The 23,718-nt window shown below is 38.9% G+C and overlaps 1 protein-coding gene and 1 non-coding gene across 2 annotated transcripts in view; one reads left to right on the forward strand and one right to left on the reverse strand.

Annotated features, from left to right (window-relative positions):
• LOC139419386 (arachidonate 5-lipoxygenase-activating protein-like) overlaps positions 1 to 21,965 on the reverse strand; it is a 25,224-nt gene extending 3,259 nt beyond the window's left edge. Inside the window, exons 1-3 of the mRNA XM_071169330.1 lie at positions 21,848 to 21,965; positions 20,378 to 20,459; positions 12,716 to 12,786 (exon numbers count right to left, since the gene is read on the reverse strand). Coding sequence (XP_071025431.1) covers positions 12,716 to 12,786; positions 20,378 to 20,459; positions 21,848 to 21,917 — 223 coding nt within the window. The 5' untranslated portion in view covers positions 21,918 to 21,965. The remainder of the gene's footprint in view (positions 1 to 12,715; positions 12,787 to 20,377; positions 20,460 to 21,847) is intronic.
• Positions 21,966 to 23,544: 1,579 nt separating this feature from the next.
• Positions 23,545 to 23,616, forward strand: trnae-uuc (transfer RNA glutamic acid (anticodon UUC)). Its single transcript has one exon. It is a non-coding gene; the product is annotated as a tRNA-Glu (tRNA).
• The last annotated feature ends 102 nt before the right edge of the window (positions 23,617 to 23,718 follow it).

Raw genomic sequence — 23,718 nt, forward strand, 5'->3', positions numbered from 1 at the left:
ATCACAGTTAGTTAGGGAATCATAGTAGATCACAATAGAGTTAGTTAGGGAATCATACTAGATCACAATAGAGTTAGTTAGGGAATCATACTAGATCACAATAGAGTTAGTCAGGGAATAATACTAGATCACAATAGAGTTAGTTAGGGAATCATACTAGATCACAATAGAGTTAGTTAGGGAATCATACTAGATCACAGTTAGTTAGTTAGGGAATCATACTAGATCACAATAAAGTTAGTAAGGGAATCATACTAGATCACAATAGAGTTAGTTAGGGAATCATACTAGATCACAATAGAGTTAGTTAGGGAATCATACTAGATCACAATAGAGTTAGTTAGGGAATCATACTAGATTACAATAGAGTTAGTTCGGGAATCATACTAGATCACAATAGAGTTAGTTAGGGAATCATACTAGATCACAATAGAGTTAGTTAGGGAATCATACTAGATCACAATAGAGTTAGTTAGGGAATCATACTAGATCACAATAGAGTTAGTTAGGGAATCATACTAGATCACAATAGAGTTAGTTAGGGAATCATACTAGATCAAAATAGAGTTAGTTAGGGAATCATACTAGAACACAATAAAGTTAGTTAGGGAATCATACTAGATCACAATAGAGTTAGTTAGGGAATCATACTAGATCACAATAGAGTTAGTTAGGGAATCATACTAGATCACAATAGAGTTAGTTAGGGAATCATACTAGATCACAGTTAGCGTTAGTTAGGGAATCCTACTAGACCACAATAGAGTTCGTTAGGGAATCCTACTAGATCACAATAGAGTTAGTTAGGGAATCATACTAGATCACAGTTAGTTAGGGAATCATACTAGATGACAATAGAGTTAGTTAGGGAATCACACTAGATCACAGTTAGAGTTAGTTAGGGAATCATACTAGATCACAGTTAGTGTTAGTTAGGGAATCATACTAGATCACAATAGAGTTAGTTAGGGAATCATAGTAGATCACAATATAGTTAGTTAGGGAATCATACTAGATCACAATAGAGTCAGTTAGGGAATCATACTAGATCACAATAGAGTTAGTTAGGGAATCATAGTAGATCACAATATAGTTAGTTAGGGAATCATACTAGATCACAATAGAGTCAGTTAGGGAATCATACTAGATCACAATAGAGTTAGTTAGGGAATCATACTAGATCACAATAGAGTAAGTTAAGGAATCATAGTAGATCACAATATAGTCAGTTAGGGAATCATACTAGATCACAATAGAGTTAGTTAGGGAATCATACTAGATCACAATAGAGTTAGTTAGGGAATCATACTAGATCACAATAGAGTTAGTTAGGGAATCATACTAGATCACAGTTAGAGTTAGTTAGGGAATCATACTAGATCACAGTTAGAGTTAGTTAGGGAATCATACTAGATCACAGTTAGAGTTAGTTCGGGAATCATAGTAGATCACAGTTAGAGTTAGTTAGGGAATCATAGTAGATCACAGTTAGTTAGGGAATCATAGTAGATCACAATAGAGTTAGTTAGGGAATCATACTAGATCACAATAGAGTTAGTTAGGGAATCATACTAGATCACAATAGAGTTAGTCAGGGAATAATACTAGATCACAATAGAGTTAGTTAGGGAATCATACTAGATCACAATAGAGTTAGTTAGGGAATCATACTAGATCACAGTTAGTTAGTTAGGGAATCATACTAGATCACAATAAAGTTAGTAAGGGAATCATACTAGATCACAATAGAGTTAGTTAGGGAATCATACTAGATCACAATAGAGTTAGTTAGGGAATCATACTAGATCACAATAGAGTTAGTTAGGGAATCATACTAGATTACAATAGAGTTAGTTCGGGAATCATACTAGATCACAATAGAGTTAGTTAGGGAATCATACTAGATCACAATAGAGTTAGTTAGGGAATCATACTAGATCACAATAGAGTTAGTTAGGGAATCATACTAGATCACAATAGAGTTAGTTAGGGAATCATACTAGATCACAATAGAGTTAGTTAGGGAATCATACTAGATCAAAATAGAGTTAGTTAGGGAATCATACTAGAACACAATAAAGTTAGTTAGGGAATCATACTAGATCACAATAGAGTTAGTTAGGGAATCATACTAGATCACAATAGAGTTAGTTAGGGAATCATACTAGATCACAATAGAGTTAGTTAGGGAATCATACTAGATCACAGTTAGCGTTAGTTAGGGAATCCTACTAGACCACAATAGAGTTCGTTAGGGAATCCTACTAGATCACAATAGAGTTAGTTAGGGAATCATACTAGATCACAGTTAGTTAGGGAATCATACTAGATGACAATAGAGTTAGTTAGGGAATCACACTAGATCACAGTTAGAGTTAGTTAGGGAATCATACTAGATCACAATAAAGTTAGTTAGGGAATCATACTAGATCACAATAAAGTTAGTTAGGGAATCATACTAGATCACAATAGAGTTAGTTAGGGAATCCTACTAGATCACAATAGAGTTAGTTAGGGAATCATACTAGATCACAATAGAGTTAGTTAGGGAATCATACTAGATCACAATAGAGTTAGTTAGGGAATCATACTAGATCACAATAGAGTTAGTTAGGGAATCATACTAGATCACAATAGAGTTAGGGAATCCTACTAGATCACAGTTAGAGTTAGTTAGGGAATCATACTAGATCACAATAGAGTTAGTTAGGGAATCATACTAGATCACAATAGAGTTAGTTAGGGAATCATACTAGATCACAGTTAGAGTTAGTTAGGGAATCATACTAGATCACAGTTAGAGTTAGTTAGGGAATCATACTAGATCACAGTTAGAGTTAGTTCGGGAATCATAGTAGATCACAGTTAGAGTTAGTTAGGGAATCATAGTAGATCACAGTTAGTTAGGGAATCATAGTAGATCACAATAGAGTTAGTTAGGGAATCATACTAGATCACAATAGAGTTAGTTAGGGAATCATACTAGATCACAATAGAGTTAGCCAGGGAATAATACTAGATCACAATAGAGTTAGTTAGGGAATCATACTAGATCACAATAGAGTTAGTTAGGGAATCATACTAGATCACAGTTAGTTAGTTAGGGAATCATACTAGATCACAATAAAGTTAGTAAGGGAATCATACTAGATCACAATAGAGTTAGTTAGGGAATCATACTAGATCACAATAGAGTTAGTTAGGGAATCATACTAGATCACAATAGAGTTAGTTAGGGAATCATACTAGATTACAATAGAGTTAGTTCGGGAATCATACTAGATCACAATAGAGTTAGTTAGGGAATCATACTAGATCACAATAGAGTTAGTTAGGGAATCATACTAGATCACAATAGAGTTAGTTAGGGAATCATACTAGATCACAATAGAGTTAGTTAGGGAATCATACTAGATCACAATAGAGTTAGTTAGGGAATCATACTAGATCAAAATAGAGTTAGTTAGGGAATCATACTAGAACACAATAAAGTTAGTTAGGGAATCATACTAGATCACAATAGAGTTAGTTAGGGAATCATACTAGATCACAATAGAGTTAGTTAGGGAATCATACTAGATCACAATAGAGTTAGTTAGGGAATCATACTAGATCACAGTTAGCGTTAGTTAGGGAATCCTACTAGACCACAATAGAGTTCGTTAGGGAATCCTACTAGATCACAATAGAGTTAGTTAGGGAATCATACTAGATCACAGTTAGTTAGGGAATCATACTAGATGACAATAGAGTTAGTTAGGGAATCACACTAGATCACAGTTAGAGTTAGTTAGGGAATCATACTAGATCACAATAAAGTTAGTTAGGGAATCATACTAGATCACAATAAAGTTAGTTAGGGAATCATACTAGATCACAATAGAGTTAGTTAGGGAATCCTACTAGATCACAATAGAGTTAGTTAGGGAATCATACTAGATCACAATAGAGTTAGTTAGGGAATCATACTAGATCACAATAGAGTTAGTTAGGGAATCATACTAGATCACAATAGAGTTAGTTAGGGAATCATACTAGATCACAGTTAGCGTTAGTTAGGGAATCCTACTAGACCACAATAGAGTTCGTTAGGGAATCCTACTAGATCACAATAGAGTTAGTTAGGGAATCATACTAGATCACAGTTAGTTAGGGAATCATACTAGATGACAATAGAGTTAGTTAGGGAATCACACTAGATCACAGTTAGAGTTAGTTAGGGAATCATACTAGATCACAATAAAGTTAGTTAGGGAATCATACTAGATCACAATAAAGTTAGTTAGGGAATCATACTAGATCACAATAGAGTTAGTTAGGGAATCCTACTAGATCACAATAGAGTTAGTTAGGGAATCATACTAGATCACAATAGAGTTAGTTAGGGAATCATACTAGATCACAATAGAGTTAGTTAGGGAATCATACTAGATCACAATAGAGTTAGTTAGGGAATCATACTAGATCACAATAGAGTTAGGGAATCCTACTAGATCACAGTTAGAGTTAGTTAGGGAATCATACTAGATCACAATAGAGTTAGTTAGGGAATCATACTAGATCACAATAGAGTTAGTTAGGGAATCATACTAGATCACAGTTAGAGTTAGTTAGGGAATCATACTAGATCACAGTTAGAGTTAGTTAGGGAATCATACTAGATCACAGTTAGAGTTAGTTCGGGAATCATAGTAGATCACAGTTAGAGTTAGTTAGGGAATCATAGTAGATCACAGTTAGTTAGGGAATCATAGTAGATCACAATAGAGTTAGTTAGGGAATCATACTAGATCACAATAGAGTTAGTTAGGGAATCATACTAGATCACAATAGAGTTAGCCAGGGAATAATACTAGATCACAATAGAGTTAGTTAGGGAATCATACTAGATCACAATAGAGTTAGTTAGGGAATCATACTAGATCACAGTTAGTTAGTTAGGGAATCATACTAGATCACAATAAAGTTAGTAAGGGAATCATACTAGATCACAATAGAGTTAGTTAGGGAATCATACTAGATCACAATAGAGTTAGTTAGGGAATCATACTAGATCACAATAGAGTTAGTTAGGGAATCATACTAGATTACAATAGAGTTAGTTCGGGAATCATACTAGATCACAATAGAGTTAGTTAGGGAATCATACTAGATCACAATAGAGTTAGTTAGGGAATCATACTAGATCACAATAGAGTTAGTTAGGGAATCATACTAGATCACAATAGAGTTAGTTAGGGAATCATACTAGATCACAATAGAGTTAGTTAGGGAATCATACTAGATCAAAATAGAGTTAGTTAGGGAATCATACTAGAACACAATAAAGTTAGTTAGGGAATCATACTAGATCACAATAGAGTTAGTTAGGGAATCATACTAGATCACAATAGAGTTAGTTAGGGAATCATACTAGATCACAATAGAGTTAGTTAGGGAATCATACTAGATCACAGTTAGCGTTAGTTAGGGAATCCTACTAGACCACAATAGAGTTCGTTAGGGAATCCTACTAGATCACAATAGAGTTAGTTAGGGAATCATACTAGATCACAGTTAGTTAGGGAATCATACTAGATGACAATAGAGTTAGTTAGGGAATCACACTAGATCACAGTTAGAGTTAGTTAGGGAATCATACTAGATCACAATAAAGTTAGTTAGGGAATCATACTAGATCACAATAAAGTTAGTTAGGGAATCATACTAGATCACAATAGAGTTAGTTAGGGAATCCTACTAGATCACAATAGAGTTAGTTAGGGAATCATACTAGATCACAATAGAGTTAGTTAGGGAATCATACTAGATCACAATAGAGTTAGTTAGGGAATCATACTAGATCACAATAGAGTTAGTTAGGGAATCATACTAGATCACAATAGAGTTAGGGAATCCTACTAGATCACAGTTAGAGTTAGTTAGGGAATCATACTAGATCACAATAGAGTTAGTTAGGGAATCATACTAGATCACAATAGAGTTAGTTAGGGAATCATACTAGATCACAGTTAGAGTTAGTTAGGGAATCATACGTGATCACAGTTAGAGTTAGTTAGGGAATCATACTAGATCACAATAGAGTTAGTTAGGGAATCATACTAGATAACAATAGAGTTAGTTAGGGAATCATACTAGATCACAGTTAGAGTTAGTTAGGGAATCATACTAGATCACAGTTAGTGTTAGTTAGGGAATCATACTAGATCACAATAGAGTTAGTTAGGGAATCATAGTAGATCACAATATAGTTAGTTAGGGAATCATACTAGATCACAATAGAGTCAGTTAGGGAATCATACTAGATCACAATAGAGTTAGTTAGGGAATCATAGTAGATCACAATATAGTTAGTTAGGGAATCATACTAGATCACAATAGAGTCAGTTAGGGAATCATACTAGATCACAATAGAGTTAGTTAGGGAATCATACTAGATCACAATAGAGTCAGTTAGGGAATCATACTAGATCACAATAGAGTTAGTTAGGGAATCATACTAGATCACAATAGAGTTAGTTAGGGAATCCTACTAGATCACAATAGAGTTAGTTAGGGAATCATACTAGATCACAATAGAGTTAGTTAGGGAATCATACTAGATCACAATAGAGTTAGTTAGGGAATCATACTAGATCACAATTGAGTCAGTTAGGGAATCATAGTAAATCACAATATAGTTGGTTAGGGAATCATACTAGATCACAATAGAGTTAGTTAGGGAATCATACTAGATCACAATAGAGTTAGTTAGGGAATCATACTAGATCACAATAGAGTAAGTTAGGGAATCATAGTAGATCACAATATAGTCAGTTAGGGAATCATACTAGAGCACAATAGAGTTAGTTAGGGAATCATACTAGATCACAATAGAGTTAGTTAGGGAATCAAACTAGATCACAATAGAGTTAGTTAGGGAATCATACTAGATCACAGTTAGAGTTAGTTAGGGAATCATACTAGATCACAATAGAGTTAGTTAGGGAATCATACTAGATCACAATAGAGTTAGTTAGGGAATCACACTAGATCACAATAGAGTTAGTTCGGGAATCATACTAGATCACAATAGAGTTAGTTAGGGAATCATACTAGATCACAATAGAGTTAGTTAGGGAATCATGTTAGATCACAATAGAGTCAGTTAGGGAATCATACTAGATCACAATAGAGTTAGTTAGGGAATCATACTAGATCACAATAGAGTTAGTTAGGGAATCATAGTAGATTACAATATAGTTAGTTAGGGAATCATAGTAGATCACAATATAGTTAGTTAGGGAATCATACTAGATCACAGTTAGAGTTAGTTAGGGAATCATACTAGATCACAATAGAGTTAGTTAGGGAATCATACTAGATCACAATAGAGTTAGTTAGGGAATCATACTAGATCACAGTTAGAGTTAGTTAGGGAATCATACTAGATCACAATATAGTTAGTCAGGGAATCATACTAGATCACAATAGAGTTAGTTAGGGAATCATACTAGATCACAATAGAGTTAGTTAGGGAATCATACTAGATCACAGTTAGAGTTAGTCAGGGAATCATACTAGATCACAATAGAGTTAGTCAGGGAATCATACTAGATCACAATAGAGTTAGTTAGGGAATCATACTAGATCACAATAGAGTCAGTTAGGGAATCATACTAGATCACAATAGAGTTAGTTAGGGAATCATACTAGATCACAATAGAGTTAGTTAGGGAATCATACTAGATCACAATATAGTTAGTCAGGGAATCATACTAGATCACAATAGAGTTAGTTAGGGAATCATACTAGATCACAATAGAGTTAGTTAGGGAATCATACTAGATCACAATAGAGTTAGTTAGGGAATCATAGTAGATCACAATAGAGTTAGTTAGGGAATCATACTAGATCACAATAGAGTTAGTTAGGGAATCATACTAGATCACAATAGAGTTAGTTAGGGAATCATACTAGATCACAATAGAGTTAGTTAGGGAATCATACTAGATCACAATAGAGTAAGTTAGGGAATCATAGTAGATCACAATATAGTCAGTTAGGGAATCATACTAGAGCACAATAGAGTTAGTTAGGGAATCATACTAGATCACAATAGAGTTAGTTAGGGAATCAAACTAGATCACAATAGAGTTAGTTAGGGAATCATACTAGATCACAGTTAGAGTTAGTTAGGGAATCATACTAGATCACAATAGAGTTAGTTAGGGAATCATACTAGATCACAATAGAGTTAGTTAGGGAATCACACTAGATCACAATAGAGTTAGTTAGGGAATCATACTAGATCACAATAGAGTTAGTTAGGGAATCATACTAGATCACAATAGAGTTAGTTAGGGAATCATGTTAGATCACAATAGAGTCAGTTAGGGAATCATACTAGATCACAATAGAGTTAGTTAGGGAATCATACTAGATCACAATAGAGTTAGTTAGGGAATCATAGTAGATCACAATATAGTTAGTTAGGGAATCATAGTAGATCACAATATAGTTAGTTAGGGAATCATACTAGATCACAGTTAGAGTTAGTTAGGGAATCATACTAGATCACAATAGAGTTAGTTAGGGAATCATACTAGATCACAATAGAGTTAGTTAGGGAATCATACTAGATCACAGTTAGAGTTAGTTAGGGAATCATACTAGATCACAATATAGTTAGTCAGGGAATCATACTAGATCACAATAGAGTTAGTTAGGGAATCATACTAGATCACAATAGAGTTAGTTAGGGAATCATACTAGATCACAGTTAGAGTTAGTCAGGGAATCATACTAGATCACAATAGAGTTAGTCAGGGAATCATACTAGATCACAATAGAGTTAGTTAGGGAATCATACTAGATCACAATAGAGTCAGTTAGGGAATCATACTAGATCACAATAGAGTTAGTTAGGGAATCATACTAGATCACAATAGAGTTAGTTAGGGAATCATACTAGATCACAATATAGTTAGTCAGGGAATCATACTAGATCACAATAGAGTTAGTTAGGGAATCATACTAGATCACAATAGAGTTAGTTAGGGAATCATACTAGATCACAATAGAGTTAGTTAGGGAATCATAGTAGATCACAATAGAGTTAGTTAGGGAATCATACTAGATCACAATAGAGTTAGTTAGGGAATCATACTAGATCACAATAGAGTTAGTTAGGGAATCATACTAGATCACAATAGAGTTAGTTAGGGAATCATACTAGATCACAATAGAGTTAGTTAGGGAATCATACTAGATCACAATAGAGTTAGTTAGTGAATCATACTAGATCACAATAGAGTTAGTTAGGGAATCATAGTAGATCACAATAGAGTTAGTTAGGGAATCATAATAGATCACAATAGAGTTAGTTAGGGAATCATACTAGATCACAATAGAGTTAGTTAGGGAATCATAGTAGATCACAATAGAGTTAGTTAGGGAATCATAATAGATCACAGTTAGAGTTAGTTAGGGAATCATACTAGATCACAATATAGTTAGTTAGGGAATCATACTAGATCACAATAGAGTTAGTTAGGGAATCATACTAGATCACAATAGAGTTAGTCAGGGAATCATACTAGATCACAATAGAGTTAGTTAGGGAATCATACTAGATCACAATAGAGTTAGTTAGGGAATCATACTAGATCACAATAGAGTTAGTTAGGGAATCATACTAGATCACAATAGAGTTAGTTAGGGAATCATACTAGATCACAATAGAGTCAGTTAGGGAATCATACTAGATCACAATAGAGTTAGTTAGGGAATCACAATAGAGTTAGTTAGGGAATCATACTAGATCACAATAGAGTTAGTTAGGGAATCATACTAGATCACAATAGAGTTAGTTAGGGAATCATACTAGATCACAATAGAGTTAGTTGGGGAATCATACTAGATCACAATAGAGTTAGTCAGGGAATCATACTAGATCACAGTTAGAGTTAGTTAGGGAATCATACTAGATCACAATAGAGTTAGTCAGGGAATCATACTAGATCACAGTTAGAGTTAGTCAGGGAATCATACTAGATCACAATAGAGTTAGTCAGGGAATCATACTAGATCACAATAGAGTTAGTTAGGGAATCATACTAGATCACAATAGAGTCAGTTAGGGAATCATACTAGATCACAATAGAGTTAGTTAGGGAATCATACTAGATCACAATAGAGTTAGTTAGGGAATCATACTAGATCACAATATAGTTAGTCAGGGAATCATACTAGATCACAATAGAGTTAGTTAGGGAATCATACTAGATCACAATAGAGTTAGTTAGGGAATCATACTAGATCACAATAGAGTTAGTTAGGGAATCATAGTAGATCACAATAGAGTTAGTTAGGGAATCATACTAGATCACAATAGAGTTAGTTAGGGAATCATGCTAGATCACAATAGAGTTAGTTAGGGAATCATACTAGATCACAATAGAGTTAGTTAGGGAATCATACTAGATCACAATAGAGTTAGTTAGGGAATCATACTAGATCACAATAGAGTTAGTTAGAGAATCATACTAGATCACAATAGAGTTAGTTAGGGAATCATAGTAGATCACAATAGAGTTAGTTAGGGAATCATAATAGATCACAGTTAGAGTTAGTTAGGGAATCATACTAGATCACAATAGAGTTAGTTAGGGAATCATACTAGATCACAATAGAGTTAGTTAGGGAATCATAGTAGATCACAATAGAGTTAGTTAGGGAATCATAATAGATCACAGTTAGAGTTAGTTAGGGAATCATACTAGATCACAATAGAGTTAGTTAGGGAATCATACTAGATCACAATAGAGTTAGTTAGGGAATCATAATAGATCACAGTTAGAGTTAGTTAGGGAATCATACTAGATCACAATAGAGTTAGTTAGGGAATCATACTAGATCACAATAGAGTTAGTTAGGGAATCATACTAGATCACAATAGAGTCAGTTAGGGAATCATACTAGATCACAATAGAGTTAGTTAGGGAATCACAATAGAGTTAGTTAGGGAATCATACTAGATCACAATAGAGTTAGTTGGGGAATCATACTAGATCACAATAGAGTTAGTTAGGGAATCATACTAGATCACAATAGAGTTAGTTGGGGAATCATACTAGATCACAATAGAGTTAGTCAGGGAATCATACTAGATCACAATAGAGTTAGTTAGGGAATCATACTAGATCACAATAGAGTTAGTTAGGGAATCATACTAGATCACAATAGAGTTAGTTAGGGAATCATACTAGATCACAATAGAGTTAGTTAGGGAATCATACTAGATCACAATAGAGTTAGTTAGGGAATCATACTAGATCACAATAGAGTTAGTTAGGGAATCATACTAGATCACAATAGAGTTAGTTAGAGAATCATACTAGATCACAATAGAGTTAGTTAGGGAATCATAGTAGATCACAATAGAGTTAGTTAGGGAATCATAATAGATCACAGTTAGAGTTAGTTAGGGAATCATACTAGATCACAATAGAGTTAGTTAGGGAATCATACTAGATCACAATAGAGTTAGTTAGGGAATCATAGTAGATCACAATAGAGTTAGTTAGGGAATCATAATAGATCACAGTTAGAGTTAGTTAGGGAATCATACTAGATCACAATAGAGTTAGTTAGGGAATCATACTAGATCACAATAGAGTTAGTTAGGGAATCATAATAGATCACAGTTAGAGTTAGTTAGGGAATCATACTAGATCACAATAGAGTTAGTTAGGGAATCATACTAGATCACAATAGAGTTAGTTAGGGAATCATACTAGATCACAATAGAGTCAGTTAGGGAATCATACTAGATCACAATAGAGTTAGTTAGGGAATCACAATAGAGTTAGTTAGGGAATCATACTAGATCACAATAGAGTTAGTTGGGGAATCATACTAGATCACAATAGAGTTAGTTAGGGAATCATACTAGATCACAATAGAGTTAGTTGGGGAATCATACTAGATCACAATAGAGTTAGTCAGGGAATCATACTAGATCACAATAGAGTTAGTTAGGGAATCATACTAGATCACAATAGAGTTAGTTAGGGAATCATACTAGATCACAATAGAGTTAGTTAGGGAATCATACTAGATCACAATAGAGTTAGTTAGGGAATCATACTAGATCACAATAGAGTTAGTTAGGGAATCATACTAGATCACAATAGAGTTAGTTAGGGAATCATACTAGATCACAATAGAGTTAGTTAGGGAATCATACTAGATCACAATAGAGTTAGTTAGGGAATCATACTAGATCACAATAGAGTTAGTCAGGGAATCATACTAGATCACAATAGAGTTAGTTAGGGAATCATACTAGATCACAGTTAGTTAGGGAATCATACTAGATAAAGAAACATACTGTCAATTTAATTTGTCAATTTTTTTCTTTTTATTAACTTTTTTTTATGTGTGTGTGTGTGTGTGTGTGTATGTGTGTGTGTATGTGTGTGTGTATGTGTGTGTGTGTGTGTGTGTGTATGTGTGTGTGTGTGTGTGTGTGTGTGTGTGTGTGTGTGTGTGTGTGTGTATGTGTGTGTGTATGTGTGTGTGTATGTGTGTGTGTGTGTGTGTGTGTATGTGTGTGTGTGTGTGTGTGTGTATGCATGCGTGTTAGGCTGGGTTTCTGTACAGCACTTTGAGATATCAGCTGATGTAAGAAGGGCTTTATAAATACAATTGATTTGATTTGTTAGTCCTTTACCTTGGTTGAGACACAGCCCAGCACACCACAATACAGCCAGGAAGGTAGGGTAGGAATCCATGCAGTTACGACTTGGTGGGGGGTTAACACACATAGAAACAGGAGAATCACATTAGGAAATAATTCTCACAGCGATGTATATTGTCCTTCACAAAGAAACCTAATAAAGTCAAGTAAAAGGAAACCACAATTGTAGTAACTGGACTGGTAACAGCTGAGGGGCGGATCCTAAACAGACACGTAGGTTCACTATTCGCTTAGTGACGTCAGAGGAAGTTACAGGATTCACCCCGTGTCTTATGTAGGAAATTATGTAAAAACAAAAACAATGCTGAAAATAACATTTGTTTTACAACCCAGACTGAGTCAACCTCAGATTGAGGCACTGGGGTGAAGCCCTTATTTTTTACTACAAGAGAGGCGTTTCACATTAGTCTGTGGTGTGTGGTACGTGTAACATGCAGTGTTGTGGAACAATGATGAAATTGGACGCAATGAATGACAGAATACCACCCCCCCCCCCCCCCTCCCCTCTCACTGGGTCGGAGGGGTGAAGGGAGGGACGGGTGTTGCAGTAAAAAAACAGCCCCCCCCCCCAAAAAAAAATTATAATAATAATAATAATAATTTCTGTGTCACACAGCAAACTCAGTTGTATTCACTAGACACCTAACGGATGAAAACTGCCTCCAACGAAGAGGGACTGCCTGTACTTGTCCATTAAGAAACTCTCCGGAAAACATTTCCGGTTGCGAAACATTTTTGCTGTAATGTGGACAACTGAATACGGCAATGTTCCACTACTGATGCATCTTGGGAAGTTGAAGAGACTGGGGACGTGTCCCAATAGGCTGTAGAGACTGGGGGCGTGTCCCAATAGGCTGTAGAGACTGGGGACGTGTCCTAATAGACTGTAGAGACTGGGGGCGTGTCCCAATAGGCTGTAGAGACTGGGGGCGTGTCCCAATAGACTGTAGAGACTGGGGACGTGTCCCAATAGACTGTAGAGATTGGGGGCATGTCCCAATAGGCTGTAGAGACTGGGGATGTGTCCCAATAGGCTGTAGAGACTGGAGACGTGTCCCAATAGGCTGTAGAGACTGGGGACGTGTCCCAATACACTGTAGAAACTGGGTACGTGTCCCAATAGGCTGTAGAGACTGGTAACATGTCCCAATAGGCTGTAGAGACTGGGGACGTGTCCCAATAGGCTGTAGAGACTGGGGGGTGTCCCAATACACTGTAGAGACTGGGCACATGTCCCAATAGGCTGTAGAGACTGGGGACGTGTCCCAATAGGACTGTAGAGACTGGGAACATGTCCCAATAGGCTGCAGAGACTGGGGACGTGTCCCAATAGGCTGCAGAGACTGGGGACGTGTCCCAATAGACAAGGATGCAGAGACTGGGGACGTGTCCCAATAGACAAGGCTGCAGAGACTGGGGCCGTGTCCCAATAGGCTGTAGAGACTGGGGACGTGTCCCAATAGGTTGTGGAGACTGAGGACGTGTCCCAATAGGATGCAGAGACTGGGGACGTGTCCCAATAGGCTGTAGAGACTGGGAACGTGTCCCAATAGGCTGTAGAGACTGGGGACGTGTCCCAATAGGTTGTAGAGACTGGGGACGTGTCCCAATAGGCTGTAGAGACTGGGGACGTGTCCCAATAGGCTGTAGAGACTGGGGACGTGTCACATGTCCCAATAGGCTGTAGAGACTGGGGACGTGTCCCAATAGGCTGTAGAGACGTGTCCCAATAGGGACGTGTCCCAATAGGCTGCAGAGACTGGGGACGTGTCCCAATAGGCTGCAGAGACTGGGGACGTGTCCCAATAGACAAGGATGCAGAGACTGGGGACGTGTCCCAATAGACAAGGCTGCAGAGACTGGGGCCGTGTCCCAATAGGCTGTAGAGACTGGGGCCGTGTCCCAATAGGCTGTACGTGTCCCAATAGGTTGTGGAGACTGAGGACGTGTCCCAATAGATGCAGAGACTGGGGACGTGTCCCAATAGGCTGTAGAGACTGGGAACGTGTCCCAATAGGCTGCAGTATCCCAATAGGTTGTACTGGGGACGTGTCCCAATAGGCTGCAGAGACTGGGGACGTGTCCCAATAGGCTGTAGACTGCGTGTCCCAGGCTGTAGACTGGGGACGTGTCCCAATAGGCTGCAAGAACGTGCAGAGACTGGGGACGTGTCCCAATAGGCTGTAGAGACTGGGGACGTGTCCCAATAGGCTGCAGAGACTGGGGACGTGTCCCAATAGGCTGTAGAGACTGGGGACGTGTCCCAATAGGCTGTAGAGACTGGGGACGTGTCCCAATAGGCTGTAGAGACTGGGGACGTGTCCCAATAGGCTGCAGAGACTGGGGACGTCTAAGACTCTTACACTGAAAGCAACATGGTGCTAATGTGTGTGTGTGTGTGTGTGTGTGTGTGTGTGTGTGTGTGTGTGTGTGTGTGTGTGTGTGTGTGTGTGTGTGTGTGTGTGTGTGTGTGTGTGTGTGTGTGTGTGTGTGTGTGTGTGTGTGTGTGTGTGTGTTCACATATGTATGATTTATGATGCTAACAAAACCATCTTAAATGAGTCCTCCCTACAGAGCAGAGACAGGATGTTGGGCCACTGCTTCCTTGCTTAATACAAGAAGTACATCAGTGCAATAACGATGGCCTCCTACTAACAAACTCAAGCAACATTTCTGAGTTTACCCTCTGTTTCTGCATCTCTCCTACAGCCCCAGGGCAGTTCCACACAGTAAACAGAGTCTAGCCTCCCCTACAGCCCCAGGGCAGTTCCACACAGTAAACACTGTCTTTATTATCAGGTTATGGCTTGTCTATTATCAGGTTATGGCTTGTCTCGTATCAGGTTATGGCTTGTCTAGTATCAGGTTAAGGCTTGTCTATTATCAGGTTATAGCTTGTCTATTATCAGGTTATGGCTTGTCTTATCAGGTTATGGCTTGTCTTATCAGGTTATGGCTTGTCTCGTATCAGGTTAAGGCTTGTCTAGCTAGTATCAGGTTAAGGCTTGTCTAGTATCAGGTTATAGCTTGTCTATTATCAGGTTATGGCTTGTCTTATCAGGTTATGGCTTGTCTTATCAGGTTATGGCTTGTCTTATCAGGTTACGGCTTGTCTAGTATCAGGTTATAGCTTGTCTGTTATCAGGTTATGGCTTGTCTGTTATCAGGTTATAGCTTGTCTTATCAGGTTATGGCTTGTCTGTTATCAGGTTATGGCTTGTCTGTTATCAGGTTATGGCTTGTCTTATCAGGTTATGGCTTGTCTTATCAGGTTATAGCTTGTCTAGTATCAGGTTATAGCTTGTCTATTATCAGGTTATAGCTTGTCTAGTATCAGGTTATAGCTTGTCTATTATCAGGTTATGGCTTGTCTTATCAGGTTATGGCGTGTCTAGTATCAGGTTAAGGCTTGTCTAGTATCAGGTTAAGGCTTGTCTAGTATCAGGTTAAGGCTTGTCTAGTATCAGGTTAAGGCTTGTCTAGTATCAGGTTAAGGCTTGTCATATCAGGTTATAGCTGGGTACACGGGGGTAGTAGCATTTGTGTAAATGTAATAAGCTGTAAAGAAGCAGGGAAATAATGACTAGCAGGAGCCATTATTACACATCGCTACAATGATACCTCCTTGTAGAAGGTAGGTACTGCGGGTCTCGACAGAGATCATTGTAGCCCAGTCAGCATTTTTCATGCTGCGGTTGGGAGACAGAGAACTTTGGAATTAAAATTTTAAAAAATTGTTCCGCAGATAATTTGGAAAGGGCCATCTTTCTGCTTTGTATGCGTTAGCTTTACCTATTGTGTTAAAAACACATATTTGTTGCATTATTCATAAAACTCTCAGAATTCACTGCTTCAAGTGAAGTGGACTACTTCTCCTCTGATAGTTGGGTTTGGGAGATCAAGTGCACCTAGTAAAAATAGAAACGGCTCTTTTCCAGGAACCTGTCATTCAAAGATAATTCGTAAAAAAATCAAAATAACTTCACAGATTTTCATTGTAAAGGGTTTTAACACAGTTTCCCATGCTTGTTCAATGAACCATAAATAATTCATGAACATGCACCTGTAGAACGGTCGTTAAGACACTAATAGCTTGCAGATGGGAGGCAATTAAGGTCACAGTTATGAAAACTTAGGACACTAAAGAGGCCTTTCTACTGACTCTGAAAAACACTAAAAGAAAGATGCCCAGGGTCCCTGCTCATCTGTGTGAAAGTGCCTTAGGCATGCTGCAAGGAGGATTGAGGACTGCAGATGTGGCCAGGGCAATACATTGCAATGTCTGTACTGTGAGACGCCTAAGACAGCGCTACAGGGAGACAGGACGGACAGCTGATCATCCTTTCAGTGGCAGACCACTTGTAACAACACCTGCACAGGATCGGTATATCCGAACATCACACATGCGGGACTGGTACAGGATGGCAACAACAACTACCCGAGTTACACCAGGAACACACAATCCCTCCATCAGTGCTCAGACTAGGCTGAGAGAGGCTGAGCTGAGGGCTTGTAGGCCTGTTGTAAGGCAGGTCCTCACCAGACATCACCGGCAACAACGTCGCCTATGGGCACAAACCCATCGTCACTACCAGACAGGACTGGCAAAAAGTGCTCTTCTCTGACGAGTTGCGGTTTTGTCTCACCAGGGGTGATTGTCGGATTTGCGTTTATCGTCGAAGGAATGAGAGTTACACCGAGGCCTGTACTCTGGAGCAGGATCGATTTGGAGGTGGAGGGTCCGTCATGGTCTGGGGCAGTGTGTCACAGCATCATCGGACTGAGCTTGTTGTCATTGCAGGCAATCTCAATGCTGTGCGTTACAGGGAAGACATCCTCCTCCCTCATGTGGTACCCTTCCTGCAGGCTCATCCTGACATGACCCTCCAGCATGACAATGCCAACAGCCATACTGCTCGTTCTGTGCGTGATTTCCTGCAAGACAGGAATGTCAGTGTTCTGCCATGGTCAGCGAAGAGCCCAAATCTCAATCCCATTGAGCACGTTGGATAGATCTTAATGGCCACCCATGAGCGTAAATGTCATCCCTATTCATCATATTAAGTTTGCATACTGCATTTACACTTTTCTGTATTTCTTTAGCACAGTATTCTATAATATTAAGATGATTTATTATAATAGGGTATACCACATTGTTGCATCCTATTAATTGGATTTACATTTAGGGAACTCGTACACTTCTGTAACTTTCATTGAAGCTGCAAAAATGTAAACGTTCAACCTTAACATGTGATAACTATGCAACAGAACAGATGGACAGGAATGACATTTACTCTCATGGGTGGTTCAAAATAACTATCTGAAAGCCACGCCCCTGCTAAACTACGCCTCCAGTCTTTTGATCTGACCTGCTGGGTCATTATCTCAGTAACCCAGCATCAATAACCCAACACCCAACACCCAGAACAAATAACCCAGCACCAATAACCCAGCAGCTGTTAGCGATAACAACCCAAGTAGTGGCCCAAAGCCTGCAACCCAGCAGTAGAGTCAACCAAACAACCCAGCAGTAGAGTCAACCAAACAACCCAGCAGTAGAGTCAACCAAACAACCCAGCAGTAGAGTCAACCAAACAACCCAACAGTAGAGTCAACCAAACAACCCAGCAGTAGAGTCAACCAAACAACCCAGCAGTAGAGTCAACCAAACAACCCAGCAGTAGAGTCAACCAAACAACCCAACAGTAGAGTCAACCAAACAACCCAGCAGTAGAGTCAACCAAACAACCCAGCAGTAGAGTCAACCAAACAACCCAGCAGTAGAGTCAACCAAACAACCCAACAGTAGAGTCAACCAAACAACCCAGCAGTAGAGTCAACCAAACAACCCAGCAGTAGAGTCAACCAAACAACCCAGCAGTAGAGTCAACCAAACAACCCAGCAGTAGAGTCAACCAAACAACCCAACAGTAGAGTCAACCAAACAACCCAGCAGTAGAGTCAACCAAACAACCCAGCAGTAGAGTCAACCAAACAACCCAGCAGTAAAGTCAACCAAACAACCCAGCAGTAGAGTCAACCACACAACCCAGCAGTAGGATCAACCAAACAACCCAGCATTTTTTTGTGTTGAAAATAAAAAGTTGTCCTCTTAAGGTAGGCTATATGCTAATTGTCTTCATAAAATATAGGCTATATGCTAATCGTCCTCCAAAAAGGTTGGCTATATCCTAAATGCTAATAGTCCTTCTAAAAGGTAGGCCATATCCTGCATGCTAATCATAAAAGGTAGGCTATATCCTATATGTTAATAGTCCTCCTAAGGTAGGCTATATGCTAATCGTCTTCATAAAATGTAGGCTATATGCTAATCATCCTCCTGAAAGGTAGGCTATACCCTAATTGTCCTAAAGGTTGCTAATTGTCCTCCTGAAAGATTGGTTATATCCTATATGCTAATCGTCCTCCTGAAAGGTTGGCTATATCCTATATGCTAATTGTCCTCCTGAAAGGTTGGCTATATCCTATATGCTAATTGTCCTCCTGAAAGGTTGGCTATATCCTATATGCTAATTGTCCTCCTGAAAGGTTGGCTATATCCTATATACTAATCGTCCTCCTGAAAGGTTGGCTATATCCTATATGCTAATTGTCCTCCTGAAAGGTTGGCTATATCCTATATGCTAATTGTCCTCCTGAAAGGTTGGCTATATCCTATATACTAATCGTCCTCCTGAAAGGTTGGCTATATCCTATATGCTAATTGTCCTCCTGAAAGGTTATCTATATCCTATATGCTAATCGTCCTCCTGAAAGGTTGGCTATATCCTATATACTAATCGTCCTCCTGAAAGGTTGGCTATATCCTATATGCAAAACGTAGCTCAAGAGAAAGTGCAAGTGTCCACTGTCATCATTCTTGCTGCTTGAAGCTCAGTATCCATACCTGGTAGATAAGTTAACCCACTGTTCCCCGGTAGGCCGTCATTGTAAATAAGAATTTGTTCTTTAACTGACTTACCTAGTTAAATGAAGGTTAAAGGTTCAATTTAAAACTTGAAAAAATAGATCAGGTACACGTGTAATTAGAGTTGGTCAATGGGCGGAGAAGCACGGCACAGTTATCTTTCAAAGGAAACGTACTTCCTAAATAAGATTAGGTTATAGTTTACCACATTGCCTGGAAATAAATATTGATCACCCATACTTGTATCTGTCTGAAATCCGTCCAACTCCTCAAAGGTAGCCCATAAAACGTAGCTAAAGAGAATACATCAAACTACATCTAGCCTATTGGCTGACATAGCCCAGTAATACAGATAGTCAAATATAATCGGCCACATGAGAATCTGCGACCATGACTAGCAAGTGAGCTGTGTCACATATGCCTTAAATAACGTTGCGTGACTGTGGTCGGGTTCGGGACCAGTTCCTACGGTTGCGGGTGGTTTATGAAAAGCTGAGTGTGCGTGCGGGCAGACCTCTACCTCTTTGTTATGACTTAGTTCATATTGTAAATACACAGGGAAAAACTATCGTTGTGCATATAATACTAAAATGGAGTGTCTCGGATTTGAAAGTACAGAATAATCCGAAATGCTCTCAGACCAGGTTGTGTACATTGAACAGATGAAGTGTGCGCACGCATGGTGTATGTGCTAGAAAGTCACTTACTTGGCGCAGGACACTCTCTCAAAAGCAGAAGTGTTGGCGTGGTGCTCTTTACCCTCCCTCTCTACCTTCGTTGCAAAGAAAGCTGGAAATCACACGACAGATTTAAAAAATAATTTAAAAAAAATAATAACACCAACGGTCAGAAATGTATACTTCATCATCGATCAGAGAAGCAAAGAAACATCGTTGATTATCAAGTGATATACAGCATGCCATATTATTCAACTGAAAGCATCATCCGAAAAGTTCAATGATGAATACATTTTACAGTATAAACAGACAGAGAACATGTCACCACTAATATCGACTGTTATTCTAAATCACACACAGTAGCGGGCTACTTTACAATAAGTCCTCCTCACGTCTATATTTATAAAGGTATCTATCTATCTCAATGAGACTTACTGGTTCAAATAAAATATATGTTGTAATTGATAAATAAAGTTGATTTATCCTCTCACTAACGATGATCATTTTGGCACTGTAACTACACCACAGTTATGTCGTGCTGAAACAGGAAAGGGCCTTCCCAAAACTGTTGCCACCAAGTTGGAAGCACAGAATCATCTAAAATGTCATTATATGCTGTAGCGTTAAGATTTCTGTTCACTGGAACTAAGGGGCCCGAACCATGAAAAACAGCCCCAGAACATTATTCCCCCTCCATCAACATGTACAGTTGTCACAATGCATTGGGGCAGGTAGCGTTCTCCTGGCATCTGCCAAACCCAGATTCGTCTGTCGGACTGCCAGATGGTGAAGCGTGATTCATTACCCCACAGAACGTGTTTCCACTGATCCAGAGTCCAATGATGGTGAGCTTTACACCACTCCAGCCGACGCTTGGCATTGCGCATGGTGACCTTAGGCTTGTGTGCGGCTGCTTGGCCATGGAAACACATTTCATGAAGCTCCCGACAAACAGTTCTTGCGCTAATGTTGTTTCCATCGGTAGTGAGTGTTCCAACTGAGGACAGACGATCAATGAGTGTTGCAACTGAGGACAGATGAATTTAACATGCTACGCACTTCAGCACTCAGCGGTCCCGTTCTGTGTGCTTGTGTGGTCTACCTTTTCGTGGCTGAGTCGTTGTTGCTCCTAGACGTTTCCACTTCACAATAACAACACTTACAGTTGACCGGGGCAGAAATTTGACAAACTAACTTGTTGGAAAGGTGGCATCCTATGACTGTGCCACGTTGAAAGTCACTGAGCTCTTCAGTACAGGCCATTCTATTGTCAATGTTTGTCTGTGGAGATTGCATGGCTGTGTGCTCAATGTTATACACCTGTCAGCAACAGCTGTGGCTGAAATAGCCGAATCCACTAATTTGAAGGGGTGTCGACATTCTTTTGTATATATAGTGTATATTATTTATGTCAATGGCACCTCCTAGCTGAAATACAATAAAAACTGTCATAAAAAATATATATATTTGCATTTATATAAAGTTGATTAATTCTCTCACCATTCTGCAGGACACTGAGGAGGGTGACGAGGACCAGGAGGAAGATGTGTTCTACCACTACGGACAGCATGACTCAGAATGGAGGGATGACGGAGGGAGAGATGGAGCGAGAGGGAGGACAGGATGTTTGAATATAAGGACGGACGAGGAGAGACAACAGTTATAACATCTCTCTCTCTCTCTCTCTCTCTCTCTCTCTCTCTCTCTCTCGCACTTCCTGTTACATAGTCTGTTTGTTTCCTCTATTTGGTTTATGGAAATACACTCAGAAATTCTTGCCTCACCCACTATGAAAAAGGTTTGCAGTCAGACAGAGTACAGTAGAACTCATTCAGACAGAGTACAGTAGAACTCATTCAGACAGAGTACAGTAGAACTCAGACAGAGTACAGTAGAACTCAGACAGAGTACAGTAGAACTCAGACAGAGTACAGTAGAACTCAGACAGAGAACAGTAGAACTCAAATCAAATGAAAATACTTTCCTGTTTGCCATAAACTTCGGAAACAGCTGGTGTTGAATAACAGTGAAATGCTTAGTCCAACTTATTGGTCCTTTTCAAACAATGAAGAGTTAATGGTAAAGATATATATATATATATATATATATATATATATACATAGTGTTCGCGGGGACCGACATGCCAATCAACCTGCTATCTGCCAATCACGGGAATGCCTGGAATGTTCTGATGCCGGGCATCCTGGCGGTTGGCGGAGTGGCGTGGAGGGGGCGGGGCATTGGAAGTTAAGGTTTAGCCTTTGTTCTCTCTCTTACGTCTGGGCTTCACAGGAGAAGGTCACGCTTGGTTTGTGGGGTATCTTTCATTTATTTGGCGTGAGCTAAGGCCAACCAGTAGCCTGTGTAAAGTTGGGTTAATAAACCGCCAATTCGTAACTCAATCCTCTGTCTGGACAATTGTTCCTTTATGATCTAGTCAGGTCATTCCAATATATATATATATATATATATATATATATATATATATATATATATATATATATAATTACAGTGTCCTGAAAACACCGTTTTTTTTACTGCAGTAATTTCGCAGTAGATTCATAATCAATCCGTCATATGTATTGGTAGTACAGCATTTACTGTGATGCGGTCTCTGCAGAGACCAGGGCATTCACATTGCATTCAATGGAGAGAGACGCTATGCTACTCGCCTCATGTCATGACTATGAAAACTCCAGACAACTGCGCTATTAAGTTTTTTTCTCTCAAAGTTGTCGGAACGTCACGTGTCCTAATTAGAACCAGTACACTCGCAACAACTTAAGCTTTACGAAACTTCTGTTCGATCAAATAAACCTCATAGCAAATGAGCCATGGCCTCAATATAAAAACGTATTTGCGAGTGTACTGAAACAATGAAAAGACCGCCACCTGCTGGAGGGAAACAGATTTTCCTCCGAGTTGGGCCTCTCTGTTCCTCTTCTTCTCTGGCTATGGGGAGACCTGCGCATTGGTACAACATTTGGGAGATGCACGGCGCTTGATTTGGCCTCAGCAAACCTCCAGAGGCGCAATTTACTCCACACCCTCCATACAGAGCCCCTTTCTCGCATTGAAGGATCAAGCATAAATCGGCTTTTAATAAGGGACCGGTGTGTGTGGTTGATAGGCCTACCAACTCCCCTTTCTCTTCTGGAAACATTAGAACACTGCTGTATCGAAGAACTACAGCAGCATCCCATATGGTCTAGCGGTTAGGATTCCTGGTTTTCACCCAGGCGGCCCGGGTTCGACTCCCGGTATGGGAATGAGTGTTTTGTTACTGTTCTTACTTCTGAATAGATATTTTATATTTATTTAACTAGGCAAGTCAGTTAAAAACAAAATCTTGTTTTTACAATTACGGACAA

This window comes from Oncorhynchus clarkii, chromosome 10 (genome assembly GCF_045791955.1).
Source record: "Oncorhynchus clarkii lewisi isolate Uvic-CL-2024 chromosome 10, UVic_Ocla_1.0, whole genome shotgun sequence".
NCBI lineage: Eukaryota > Metazoa > Chordata > Actinopteri > Salmoniformes > Salmonidae > Oncorhynchus > Oncorhynchus clarkii.